This window comes from Typopeltis vanoorti, chromosome 9 (assembly GCF_054136105.1).
Source record: "Typopeltis vanoorti isolate ZY-2024b chromosome 9, IOZ_Tvanoo_1.0, whole genome shotgun sequence".
Taxonomy (NCBI): Eukaryota; Metazoa; Arthropoda; class Arachnida; order Uropygi; family Thelyphonidae; genus Typopeltis; species Typopeltis vanoorti.
The window spans coordinates 124,105,621-124,120,651 of NC_143557.1; the positions used below are offsets into that span (position 1 = coordinate 124,105,621).

The 15,031-nt window shown below is 33.0% G+C and overlaps 1 protein-coding gene across 1 annotated transcript in view; it reads right to left on the bottom strand.

The window, feature by feature from the left end:
- The window catches only part of LOC150103500 (solute carrier family 12 member 4-like), a 336,194-nt gene that overhangs the window by 49,847 nt on the left and 271,316 nt on the right, over positions 1–15,031 (bottom strand). Inside the window, exons 21-23 of the mRNA XM_090397527.1 lie at positions 12,698–12,787; positions 9,291–9,382; positions 7,398–7,505 (exon numbers count right to left, since the gene is read on the bottom strand). Of these exons, the coding sequence (XP_090253653.1) occupies positions 7,398–7,505; positions 9,291–9,382; positions 12,698–12,787 (290 nt within the window). The remainder of the gene's footprint in view (positions 1–7,397; positions 7,506–9,290; positions 9,383–12,697; positions 12,788–15,031) is intronic.

Below are 15,031 nucleotides of genomic sequence, written 5' to 3' on the forward strand. Positions count from 1 at the left end.
AAGGGTGCAAAGAAGAGTTACAAAGATTATATATCCGGATTATGGGACTTAGATTATGAGGACAGATTGCGAGTATGTGGATTACAGACTCTGGTTAACAGGAGAAAGAGGGGAGGTGATATGATAGAGGTCTATAAACTTTTGAATGGGTGCTATTTCAAAAGTTAAAAATTTCAAATGATGAAATTTTTCGTTATATGGAAGGTGGGGAGAGAACACAGGGGCATCCATGGAAGTTAAGGCTGTTCTCAGTCAAGAAAGGGTTAAAAGCTAGGTTTTTCTCCCAGAGAGCAGTGAGTGAGTGGAATAATTTGCCCTTACGAGTAGTGAGTGCATCTAGTGTAAATGAATTTAAGGGAAGGTATGATAGCTGGGTTGGGTAATTTACAGCCTCCTTCGATGAGTCCTTGACTCCCTGGAGGTCTCAGATAATAATATTTTGTCCACTCCTTTCACATTCTCTACAACACTTTCACTATCCTACCTCATGTTGTTAATATTAGTTACTTCACTGTCCCACTTTCCACGACTTATTTCTTGCACTTGCAAAGGAAACATTTCTGACACACTTTCCTCCACTCACTTTGATGCCATAAATCATTCACTCTTGGCAAGAAGTACATTGAAAAAACTACATCATAGACAATTCCTCATTCTAAACTCAATGAACAAGGAAGACTTGGCCATCATTTAACTCATACACACTAGTGCCATAAAAACTTTTCAAATGATACTGTGTATTAACATTTGTAACCAAACAGATACATTTTCACGGTCTGAAGTAAGTAAAAAAAATTACCAAAAATAATTACTAACATTTACTAAAATAAAAAGACTCAACTTAGAAATAAGTCCAGTCTTTTTATGTGCATGAGAGATGTATAGCACTACTGTCAAAAAAAAAAAATCAGCTAACGCCTTTTTATTCCCGTATATGGGAGTAGGCGAGGCCATTTAGCCCTATCTAACTAAAAAAAAAAATAATAATAAAAAATTTATTAAATTTTTTTATTTATTAAATTCTTTATTAAATCAAATTAAATATTAAATTCTTAATTAATATTAAATTCTTAAATTTACTGGTTTTGTTGCTTGCTGTTATTTTAGTAGTGTTGCTTTCTTGTGGTTGGGATACTTCTTGTAGTCACTAATGACCAACAAAAGAAACTGAAGACAGTTTCTGGTATTCATCATTGATGTGCAGTTTGTTGTATTTGTCCATCAGGGCCATGCCACATTCTGCAATGTTGTTAACAACTTTCAAGCAACAAATGGCCTTTTTTACTGACTGGAATGACTCGTCATCTTTCCCCTCAGTGGGAAGTCCAGTGAAAGAGAAGAACCACAGTTTTTGATGTTATGAAATCTTCCAGTTGCACAGAAACAACTGCAGCTTAGCCTATTGTAGCAAGTGTAGATTGTTTCATTGGACTGTCTTCTCCAGACTTCTTCAAAGCTTGAATAATTTTTTGCTTCATCTCAAAAGAAACTCATCAACAAATAACTGCTTATAATCAAGTAAAAAAAACTTTTTCCAACTAGTTCTAATCCAGAGTATTTTAACAATAATGTGTTATACCTTATTGCTATTTGAATAAAGGAAATACAGCAATCCTTCGATTAGTGTGCCTAATGTGTTCTTAAAAACAGGTGCATTAATCGAAAACGCACTAATCGAATATAATAACCTATGGGAAAAAGTATAATTCGTTCCTCAAATTTCTTTTTTGAACCTTAATTTTTTTATAAAAGAATTAAGGTATGTCTCAGAGCCTAGTTAAAGGAAAATCATGAAGCTGAAAGACAACAAAACATTTTCAGAATATAAATTTTATTATTCTACTTCTTAATAAAGAATTGAGCTAACATAGTTTGGGGGCATTTTGTTTCTTTTTTTTTCATACAACCGACAGTATGGCCGTATTGCCTCTTCTACTCTTCTGTATATTTTACTGCTTCTCTCTTCATCAGGGTCAGCCTCCAAGCATTGCTGCTTAAAAACTTTGATTGTACGAAAAATATTTTCAAATTGTTTCTGTGAAATCTCTTTTGGCTGACTATCAGTGGTTAAATTTTCTTCATATTCTTCAGGATCTTCCCGCTGGGCATCTAAATTTAGCAGGTCGGAATCACTCAATTCTTCAGAATGAGATTTAATTAACTCTTGGACGTTAATTAAATTGCCAACATACGAAATCATGTGCTTTATAGATAAAATTTCCCAACTGTTATACAAGCAAAATAGTTACCACTTTCAAAACTACAATGATCATAAAAGAGAAGTTAATTTTCCAACATGTAAAATTAACTTTACATGTTGGAAAATTAACTTAGTTACCCAATTTTATGGGTATCTAAGTTTTATAAACAACTCATTCCAAAAGACGGATTGATTACCCTATTATCGGAATGGATTCTGCTTTTTGTGACATGCGCATAAGTGTCGATGGGTCTTGAATCTGTGAGCATGCTATAGCAGATGACATAAATTTTGGAGGTAAAAATTTGGAACATAGTATACATGGAAGTAGTATAGTATGCCATTAAAAATAACTTTGTAAAATGTTTTAAATCGGGTAACTAAATTATTTCATCCTGGTAGTGATTTTTTAAGATAGTTAGCCACAGACTAACTATTTTAAAAAAAAAGCCATATAGATTGAAAACTCTTAAAATTTGTAACATTTATTTTTAAGATGCACATTAAAGATTCGATTAGTACACCTATGTACTAATCGAATTTTAGAGGTGCACTAATCGAATTTGGGTATCGAAAAAAAATGACTTCTGCATTCCTTCAACCTTGGTATCTCTTCTGCACCTACCTCCAACTCTCCAATTGATGAGACCTCAGAATTTCAGCAAGGTAAGTGCTTTGGTTTTTTTCCCTTTGTTTTTTACTTTGATATTTTCATTTTATTTTATTAGTGCTGGTGGTAGTTCTATCCTCCACTAGCACTGGATTATTTAAATAAATATTAAGATTGCTAGTAGCACAGTTAACATCTGCATTAACAGATTACTTTTGGCGGTATGACTGCCACAATTTTATAGTAGCTAAGCTACAATATTTGCTGATAGTGCAGAAGTGTTTCTATATCACAGGATTATTTAATCGTCAGTCATTATTATTATTATTATTATTATCCAAGACTTCCATGAAGTCAAGGACTCACTGAAGGAGGCTATACATCACCCAAACCAGCTACCAGACGTTCCCTTAAACTGAGACTATCATACATCTCCGACACTAGATGCACTCACTACCTCTGAAGGCATACTGTTTCACTCACTCACTGCTCTGGGAGAAAAAAAATATAGTTACAACCGACTTCTTAGTGGTGAACAAATCAACTTCCATGGACGCTCCTGTGTTCTCCTCTCACCTTACATGTAATGAAATCATCAAATGATATCCTATCACAACCATTCAGAAGTTTGTAGAACTTTATCATACTACCTCTCTTTCTCCTCTTAACCAGTCTGTAGTCCACATAATTGTAATCTGTCCTCCTAATCTGAATTCCATGATCCCAATATAATCGTTGTAACATCTCTGCATCCTTTCCACATCTTTATTAGCTTGGAACCCAGAAGACCAAATCTGCACACAGTAGTCCACTTATCAAGCCCTTATAAAGAAGCAAAATGACTTCCTTATCCTTACATGTCAAGGTTAGGTTTCCACATGATGTTAGTACAATATCACCAGAACATAATTTCTTAACAGTTTTGAGAGAATACTGTCAGACCTTCCAAACTCTTCTGAATAAAGAAGGGTGACATTTTCCCTATTGGCTTTTCAACTATTGCATGAGTGATCTGACACACTAGTACATTTCTACTGGTATCACATATCTTTTGTTTCTTACTTCTGTTATCAAATGTAGTATCTATGGTATCAGTACTTGGTTGGGACCTTATTAGAGCCCCTGAAACATTTGAGGATGAATTCATGCTCAAGGGAGTTTTTGGTTTGGAACCAAAGCTCCCTACCAACCATGGAGTCACACATGAAAGTTCACTGACTGGTAAGCAATGACTGAATGAATGTGCTCAGGAGTGGAACACCAGAGCTACCATGGATGCTATACCAACACCACAGCAAGCCTTGGCTCTCGACCCTGGAAAGGAGATTTACTGCAACACCATTGACCTTTGTAGGCAAACCCACTAGCTGATTGATCCTGGCCAAGCCATCCAGGACTGCCTGTCTTGCCAAATCAGAGACCAAAGTAACGCAAGACTACCAGGATTTCCCTTTCCGAATGTTCAATGGGTCACACTGCGCGACAAAAATGGCAGCAGGGAAATGGATCCTAGTGATCACTATCACTAGGATCCATATCACTAGGAAGACAGTATAGTGAAAACACAGAGGAGAAGTAGAATGAAGAATATAAGATGAAAAGCAAAGAAAAAAGAAGAAGAATGAAAAGGGACAGTACCATTACTGGGAGATCCCCTCTACCACGAACAGATGTCACACAGGGAGGAAGGAGTGTTATAAGGTTTGAGACCTCTAGTGTATGGGATTGAGATATATATATATATTATGTGAGGGAGCAACATAAAAAAATGGCGTGTGATTTTGACAATTTTTTTTTATTTTTAAAATCATGAAAATATAAAACATGTTAAGTTATTAATATGATTAATTATGTTTACTAATTTTCAGTAATGGGCGTGCATGTGCATTACGAGAAAGATACAATCACCATTTATGGTGCTACGACCTTAGTCTTCTTGAGCAAGTTTTGACCATCTCATGTGAAATAAGTTCATCTCTGAACTAAGATGCATAATTTTTTTTTTTTTTTTAGCATATTCAGAAATGCTGTTCCTGTTGTTATGCCTTATAGAAATGCTCCAAATACAAAATTTGAAGTCTGAGACTACCACATATTCATGTTAAGACTTATGTTCTTGTTTGTAGTGTAATTTGTGGAATTTTACTTTTCTAAATTTGACTTTTTTTTTTTTATAATAAAATTATCTAAATCAGGGGTGGAAAACATATGGCCCATGGGCTGGATCATGCCCACAGTCATGTTCAGTCTGGCCCACAGCTCAATTTTATAAAAAAAAATTTATTATTATCATTTTTTAATTTTAAATTATTCTGTTATTATATACTTAAGAGGTTAAAAAAGAGTTTATCTTTAACCCTTAACTGTTAAGGGTTAAACATAAACTGTTTAAGGCTTAACCTTTTGCTGTGGAGCTGTGTTTACCCTGTGGAACTAATATGCTAACAAAGCTACATTAAACAAAGTATATAAGTGGCAGTGTACTGCTTTCACTAAAGATAATTTTAGTTTTACAAATTATTTTATGTAAAAATTTTATATCTACCTAACCTCATTATGCCAAAGCAAAGAAAAGTTGATACTGAATGTAGAATAGTGAAAAAAAAAAAGGCAGATTTATATTTTTTTTTTGTCAAATTGAATGGTAAACCGATCTGTTTGATTTGTAATAGATAAATTTCTGTTGCTAAAGAGTACAATGTACAACATTATGAAACTAATCATGAAAAGAAATTTAAAGGTTATAGTAGAAATATTTGCAAAGAAAAAATTGTTGAACTATGCACTCAATTAGAGAATCAGCAGTCAGCTTTTATGCACTATGAATAGGAATAATTGTCCTCATCCAGCCCACAAAATCTAGTTTATGCTTTAATCCAGCTCACAAAGCTCAACGAGTTTGAACCTCTGATCAAAATCATTTCTTTATGTTGCTGTGATAAAAATATATAAATGGAATTTTAATAAAGAATATGTAAAAATGTGTTAACTTTTTTTTTTTAAAGAAAATATGTAGATAAAAATAAGAACACGACTGTACACTTGAATAAAAAAATTTGAAAATTTTAATAAAAATTTACAAGAAAAATATATTTTCTGAAACTTGCACAAAAACAAACACAACAGGCATATTCAGTGATATGTAGTTATATGATATTCACATCCATAAATTCTTAGATTCACTAACTTTTTTTTTTTTTGCATGCGTGCAAGTGTGTGAAAGAGAGAGATAACTACACAAACAATTTACCAATTCAAAATCATACAATTCCTAAAATTTATTTTTAATAATAATAATAATAAAAAAAATGTTAAAGTGTTTGAAAATCCCTAACAAACGTAGCATCACTGTTTAAATGTACTCTGTGAATGCAACCTCTTGACTGAGAGTATCAAATCTTGCAGGTACTTTTCACTCTGTGTTACCTTCTGTGTTCGATTCATGCTACATCTTGCTATCCATATTAATAAAGAATATGTAAAATAAAAATATGTGTTAACCTTTTTTTTTTTTTTTTTAAAGAAAATATGTAGATAAAAATAAGAACATGTACACTTGAATAAAAAAATTTGAAAATTTTAATAAAAATTTACAAGAAAAAATGAAAAAGAAAAAATTTACATGCAATGTGAAGTAAGTTCAATATCTTTTGTTTTCCTATCTAACTGGAGAAAAAAAAATTAATATGAAATACAAAAAAAAGTAGGTAAAAATGTTTTGGATTTTACAAAAGATAGTGAATGCATGTTTCTGTTTAATATTTAGTTCATGGCATGCCATTTTGTGGGTTAAGTTCTTTACTCTCAAGTACATATATCTTGTTAACAGACAGGATCAAATTTTAAATATGATTTAAAATTTTTCAAAAAGGCTAATCAAAATCACAGTAATGCAGATATCACTAAGTGGACACTCAGTGTACCAGTAAAGAACCCTCATCAGAGAAGGTGGTGTGATGCAGTTAGGTTTGTCATTTTTATTATTATTATGATTCGGACCTTTATAGAGTCAAAAGACTCATTATGGGAGGCCCATCCTAGAAAACAAAGTCTATCATAAAACTCCATGAACTTATTGAATGTTCATGCTCTCACCACTTTATCAAATGCATTCCATGGTTCAACCACCCTCAATACAAAGAAACCACTCCTCACCCTCTGCTCACAGTTTCCTTTTGTATAACTTCCAGGGATGGCTCCTTGTTCTTGCTCCTTCCCCATGTGCACAACAGAGTATTGCAGACTGTGCCAAAACAACAATGTACTTTTTTTTTTTTTTTGAAGTGCTATGTATGTATGTATTGTATTGTATGTATTGATTTCTAGTGACATGACAGCTCAATGCAGAAGGTAAGATCATTTGTCCCACAGGCAACTTGGGCGAGTTCTGCATTTGTGAACAAAAAACCTTGTGTTTTACAGTGTTAGTTTATAAGCTATATCATTTCATTACTGGCTAGAATTCTGCTGGACATGCTGTATATGCTATCTCACATAACAGTGTTATTAAATGAGTAAGTGTTAGTGCTGAAACCATGTAATCAGAATCTATGTATGAAGAGCACTAAGGAGGATTTGCATACTTACATCACTAAAAGTTCTTCTGCCACTAAGCTTCAATTGCTTCAACATTTCTGTTCGTTGTTCCATCAGCAGCGTTCGTTCATACGTGTATGCAGATATATCACAGTCCATCTAAAAGCACAACTCACATTCAGAAAAAAATTATGTTTTAAGAGTACAAGTATTTATTATGTTATCATCAAATATCAATCGTTAGGAACATATTGAATTTCTCACAGCAGACATCAAACACTGCATTTGTACATTCAAAAAAATTAAAAAACATTGATATATTTGTAATAGTATTATGCAATATATTAACTCATACAAATGTAGAGATTTGATTTATTTTTTGAAGATATACAACGCTAGTATCATCATTATCTCCACCCTCAAGGAATGTACAGGATATTGTAATACATAAGTTTCCATTATTACTAGCTTTTTATCAACAATATTTTTCAAAATCAATCTGTTACCTGTCAGGTCTCTAATACCATCAGATTTTAGATCTTGCTATTATAAACTACTACTAACTGTATCAAGAACCTAGATCTTGGTCTACTTCTCGGTCTTTCCTTGCCTTCCTAGCATCAAACTTTTTTTTTGTTAACCTTTCTTCATCCATTTTGCTTCATTCATATTAAGAACGAAGTGACTACACTGCATCAGATTAGCTTTGGTAACACATTCTTGAATGTTAAATGTTAACAATATCAAGTACTTTTCTAATATTTTCCTTTAATGATATGATTCTGCCATTTTGGTCACCTATTCAGTTATATAACTTTTCACAGAATTTTCATATCTGTGGCCTTCAATCAAATGTTTTATTTACAACCCAATTTTGAGATTTGTAAGTTAAACCTGGTTTAAGTATTGTTTTGCATATTGCTAGTTTAGTGTTTTAGCTGTTTTTTCACTTGTTCAACATATTTATTCCAGTGACCAATCCCTGTCTCTACTACAACCTGACATATTAAACTTGCTATTTTGAACAAAAATAGTACCTAAATAGTTAAATTTTACTCATTGTTATAAGTTCTCCATTGCGGATGCTGCTGACATTTTCCATGTTTCTGTCTATTTTCAGTGTTAATTTTTTTATTGCTAATTTACATGCCAAATTTGGCAGTTATTCAGTTTGGTTTGAGAATCCTGAAGAATGGTATAATGGATTTATTTGACAATATAATGTCATTTGCATACAGCAGGATTGAGCTGAATATTTCCATTTTGATATATTTCACCAGTTTTCTTCAACATGATTCATATAGATGTTGAATAACAATGAAATAACGCGTACTCTTTATCTTTCACCTGATTTCATATTATACTATCTTCCTATTTCTTCTTTAATTCTGATATGCTTATAAGTAGAAGCTATATGTTGTTTTGTATAATGTCTCATTTCACCTTATTATTCATATTATTGTAGCATTTTTCTCTTGGCATCTTATTACAGTTGGCACCTTTTCCTGAACTCCTGCATGAAGTTTTGCTGTCTTCCACTAGAGGTCCAAAATGGTGCAGCATGAAGTGGTTGAGGTGTTAAAAGGACATCACTTCACATACAGATGGTAATGTGATTCTATTAAGAAAGTACTCAGTTCTAATATGATACACAAAACAGCTCAGTTCTATTATAGATAGTTCTACTATCAGATACACAATAGAACTGAGCTCTATTATGTATCACAATACAACTAGCCAAATGTTATTGGAAGTGTGCATGTGGACTTGTGTCAAATTAAAGAACCAAGTCCAAGGGAAGTATTGTTTTTTGTTCTGAACAAAATTTATCCCTGTTATTAAAAAGAGATATTACTTTTCATATGATTATCATTTTTTAGTATGATACTTTTATTAAGAATTGTGCAAAAAAAAAGAATATTAACTCAAGCTAACAGTACTGACCATTTCCACTACTTCCACTTCAGCTTCAATGCGTAAATGGTACAGAAACATAGCTAAATCTTTTTTCATCTGTATGCTATTATCCTCCAATTCTAGAAAAATATGTCAAGTTAAGCAACTTATCTATTAAAATAATTTCTCAAGATACACTACCAGGATTCATAGGTATTCTACTGTTGACATTTTGATCTATGTGTCTCTAAACTGTAATACAGAATTGTGTTGTTTCTGCATGCAAAGAGTACTGCACAACAAACATGCATGCTGGACTCTAGCCATAATATCATTAATATTTTTTAAAATTACAAATTCCTGAATAATGCTAATTTCCCTGTTTTGAATACAGTTCTTTTTATTTTATTTTTTGGATTAGTACTTAGCTGAATTAATCAAACCTCAACTTTTGCAGCAAATTCATGTATAATCAGGATGACCATTTCTTGTATGTTTTACAAGAGATCTTTGTTCGGTGTTAAGAAAACACTGATTCGATTCAGATTGGGATGCATGCAGTAAAGTTGTCTGCAAATCAGAACTCCATGGTGGACTCAGGAAATTAAAGAGACAGCTGTGGAAAAGAAAAAGCACATCAAAAGTTGCTAGCAAGTCACCATGTGCTATGAAAGAATACAGGGAAAAATAGAGTACATACTGGTTCAAGGTTATATTAGAAGTGGTTGGAGTAATTTAGTGCTAGTGTAAAATTGGCAATTTTTATCTGTTTTATTTAAGCAGACATAAATTTACAGAATTACTGTACCACCTACTAAATGAAATACGAAAAAAAAAAAAAAAGAGTAATAAGTGACCAAAATACAGGACTACTAGTGAAAATATGAAAGAAAGGGGATACTATCAAATGCAAAGAAACTGGAGAGGAATCTCTCTTCTGAGCACAGTTATTATAATCATAACTAGAATGTTAGAAAGAAGAATGAGACATGAAAGTGAAATACAACCAAGGAAAGAACAAGCATGTTCTTTCCTTGGTTGTATTTAAAACAAGCAGACTTAAATCATGCAGATCAAATAATAACTCTGAGAATAATTATTTAACAATCAACAGAATGGCAGAGGTGCCAATATTTGGGATTCATCGATTCTGAAAAAGTATTCAATAGTATAAACAAAGAAGTAATTTGGAAATTAATGAAATACTATGGCATATCAGAGAAAATAACTAATATAGTAAAATTATAAAGTCAAGATAATATGTAACAGGAATTTAACTAAATTAAAAACAAGAGGTCTAAGAGAAGAGTGTATACTCTTCCCTACAACTTGGTGATGAGAAATACAATAGATGAAAGAATTAGTATGCAGTGGGAATGGACAAATAAGCTAAATGATCTAGATTTCAATGATGACATGTTTGCTAGATCCAAAGAACCAACATAGGAAAGGAAAATAGATAATTATAACCTGTAAGCTTCCAAGTGTGGCATAAAAATGCCCCATTGCCAACCACACACACACACAAAAAAAGAATAATGAAGATTAAGTGCAAACAGAATGTAACGATCAAAATTCTTTAACACAATGAGAAACATACAGATAAGTTAAAAAATTATTATTAACACCAGATCTCCATGGAGTCAAAAGACTCATCATGGGAAGTACACAACATTACAAACAAACCCATCAAATTATCCTTTAAACTCATTCAATGTATCAGCATTCACCACACTGTTAGGCAATGTATTCCACTCTCCATGCACATGCTCCTTTTTCAGAGTTTCCAGGGATGGCACCTTGTTCTACTTTCTATTCTATGAATCTTTTTTTCCATATTAACCCAGTAACAACTACCTTACCAACTTAAAAATCTCATTCTCCTTCTCCTCCTATTCAAGATCCTTGTAAATTGCATTCTTCAAAGCAGTCTTCACAACCCACAGACTAATTATCACATTAGTTAAACTTCTCTGGACCATTTCTAATATATCCTCATCACCATGAAAACCAGGGGACCAAATCTATGCATAATAGTCCATATGAGGCCTGATCAAGGCCTTAGACAATGGAACCATATCTTTATTTCTGCACATTAAGGTCCTCTGTATCATTCTCATAATCTGATGTGATGACTTCACAACTTGTGACTTCAAAACTACAGATCCTTGTCAACTACTATTCCCAGGTCTCTTGCATCATCAACCTCCACCAATTTTCCCGGCAAATGTATACCTTGCATCCTATGGTTGCTTATCAAATTTCAGAATCTTACACTTTGCAACACCAACACTGAACTGACAGTTCCACACATATTTGCCCACTTATACAATCTATCCTATAAGGTTGCAACATCTGCAAACAGTTGTATATCTCCAGTTAAACCCATCCTAATATCATTAATATACAAGTTAAATAACGACTGCCCCAAAATAGACCCTTGGGCACACTGCTAGTGATTTTTCTCTTCCAGGAAATTCTATCCTTGCATGCTCTACTTTACACACACAGCCTAAGATAAGTTGCTTCTCAAGAACTCAAGAGATTCATTTTCCTTATTCCCCAATGCTATCTCTTCAAAGCAATCTATATTGCTACAATTCATATCATCCATAATGATCACCCTTCCCTTGTTCACTAACCCAGTTGCTCATACATTTCTTTATCACCACTCTCCACATTTCCTGGCATATAGTAATGCCCAACTAAATATTTCTTCCTGTCAACCTCAACCTCTCACCATATTGTCTCGAAATCATTGCTACTATTTCCCTCTTGCATCTTACTTAATGTGTAAATAATTTCCCTGCTGTTATCAGCAGCACACTCCTTCCCTTCTCTATCCTTGCAAAAAACATTGTGCTCTTCCATTTCTATTTCCACCTGGATATTATTATTATTACTACTGCACAAGCTCCTTCATGAAGTCCAAAGACTCCTCTTGGGAGACCCAAACAACCTAATATATATCATACCTATCTTTGAAACCATCAACAGACAAAGCATTCACAAATGGCTCAGGCAATCCATTCCATTCATTCACCATTCTCTAATTCTCATATCTAATAATAATAATATGATACAGTTAATACTAGAGATAAAAACTGATATCATTACTGCACAGGATTCTGAAAACAGAAGACTGCAAAAAAAAAAAAAAAAAAAAAAAAAAAAAAAAAAAAAAACCCAGCAGTCTTGTGTAACCTAGAAGTATAAGCACAGCTTACAATTTTACTTTCTAAGCTATTAAAATCACAGGAATTCATATATCATAAGTAAATCAGCAATATTCTAAAAATTTTCTTCTAAAATTTGGTAAATATGTTTTTTTTTATTTTTATTTTGTTTAAATAAAAGCAGCTACTATATTAAAAAACTGATATTTTAAATTTTATTTAGAACAAGTTATTTTAACCGGAAAACATTAACTAATAAAGTTTACATTATAAGGATACGTGCAACAGTAAATATGCGAAGCTTGCAATTTTTCCATGTCTTGTGTTGTCGAAGAAGGAAAGGAAGCAGCATCAATAATCCTCCATCATCTGTTTTTCTATTAAGAAGTTTTAGCTATATAAATTTTATCATCTGAAACTAGATATTTTCACAGTAATGGCACAAAATTCAAGATACAGAGTTATACGTTATTGATGGCAATAAGCATTTTTTTGGAATCAACATCAGTAAAGAAAACCTGCATAGAAAAAAAAATAAAATTGGAATGCAGACACTATCCACTTAGTCAATAATGCCAGAAATAAATTATCTTGAGGACACTAATGTTATTCTGGAATTGGAAAAACATAAGAGAGCATAATACCACAGATAAAAGAAATGGATAACTTACATTAAATAAATTAATTTTAAGTGTAGAACTTTTATCTAAGACATCTTCACCACACTAAAAATTGGAATAGCCATTTATACAATTAACAGAAAGATTCTAAAAAGTGCCACAATAGCTTTAGTAAGGTACCAAACAGTCAACCAATCTCTAATTTTTTTTAAAAAAAAGTAAAAAATAAATAATAGTAATAAAAATGTTCCATGAGAAATCTCTAATGTAGGCTTTGTATCATTCCACAGAACTCTGTGATTAATAGGAGACGTCATATTCAGAAAGCCCAGATTTTGTAAATGAAAAATACTTGATGCAAGATTTATGTTCTTCGTGACCAAGACAGATCTTCCATATTGTCCAAAATAACATCCCAAGAGCAAGGGATCTGGCAAACGCTTTGTATATTAAAACATTTATCTTTTAGTGAACAGACAAAGGTACAGATTTCAGTGAAAAAACTTTCAACATCTGATACAGAGTAATATAATAAAGTGATACACCTTTTCACTACTTATATATGGGAAATATGACTTTTGCATTATTTCAACCTTGGTATTGCTTCCGGATTTGACTCCCACTGAAGAGACCCCAATAAAGATCAAAACCAGTCTGGGTAGGGACTCTTCCCATAATGCATAGCATTATACACATCTGAAAACATGTGTGCCTTGAATAGGATACTAGGCAATTGATGTGAAGTAATTACCCTCTATATACAAGCATCCCAGTCGTGAAGACATTTTACAAGCAAACTTTGTTTGCTTATGCTTGGATAAAGGATTAAACAAGAATATAATTTCTTGGAATCTTTAATTTAAAGTATAACCAAGTGAAAAAACTTTCAGCCCTCTAAACTTCAACTCCTTGTCCACATTTACCTCCCCTCATCAAGTCCCTGGCCTCTTCAGTTTTCTGCAGTTCAGTTCCATCAATACAGTAAGCAGCTTGTGATATCTTCCCGAAGTGCACCACCTTACACTTGGCCACATTAAATCAGCAGCAATTTACCTTTGCCCATACTGCTAGTCTTCCTGTAGGATCTGTGCATTACTTTCATTTACCATTTCTCTTCCTAGTTTAGCTCAGTAAACAACTGAATGTTTCCTGTCAAATCATTTTCTGTATCATTGGTACACAAATTAAACAACAGAGAACCCTGTGGTACATCATTAGTCACTTACCTTTTCCTGGATTCAACTCCTCCATAAGCATAGTAGAAAGTATTTTTAGCTTGGGTATAATTATGTTAAAGATACCAAGCAATTTTAAACCTGGTTTTACTCCATTTTTCCAAGTAAGCAAACAGACAAAATGTCAAGTTTGCGCCTGCAATTGATGCAAGACTAGCTGATCCCACAGGTAGTGCAAGACCAAGGCAACTCGTGGTAATGGTGGAGCAAATTCTGATCACTAATCTTAATATTTACCCTTAATGCCAAAACACATCTCCTTGCATCAATTGCAGGCGCAAACTTGACATTTTGTCTCCTCCATAAGCAATTCTGATATCGCTGTCCTTCAGCCACTTTCCAATCTGAATCACCAGATTCATATTCATCTCCATTTTCTCCAATTTAGGCAATAAAGTTATATGAAGAATTGTCAAATGCCTAGCAGTATCTGAGTAGCCATTTCATTAATTCAATTCCACTGTCACTTTATTATAAAAAGTAACAAATTACTAAGGTATGACCTACCCTTCACAAAAACAATGTTGTTCCATACAGAGCATCACATTTTTATTCGCCCAGTCCTGAATTCTGTCTATTTTCCAAAATCTTAATCATTACTCCTGAGATGCTGATTGGCCTATAATTTGCTACTTCTGTCTTGGAGCTTCCTTTACACAGTGGGACTGTAATGCCTTCTTTCCACTCCTTAGTACTTCCAAGTACTGAGGCTTAAATTAAATAAACTGATCAGAGGAGCTGATAACTCCCTTGCACAT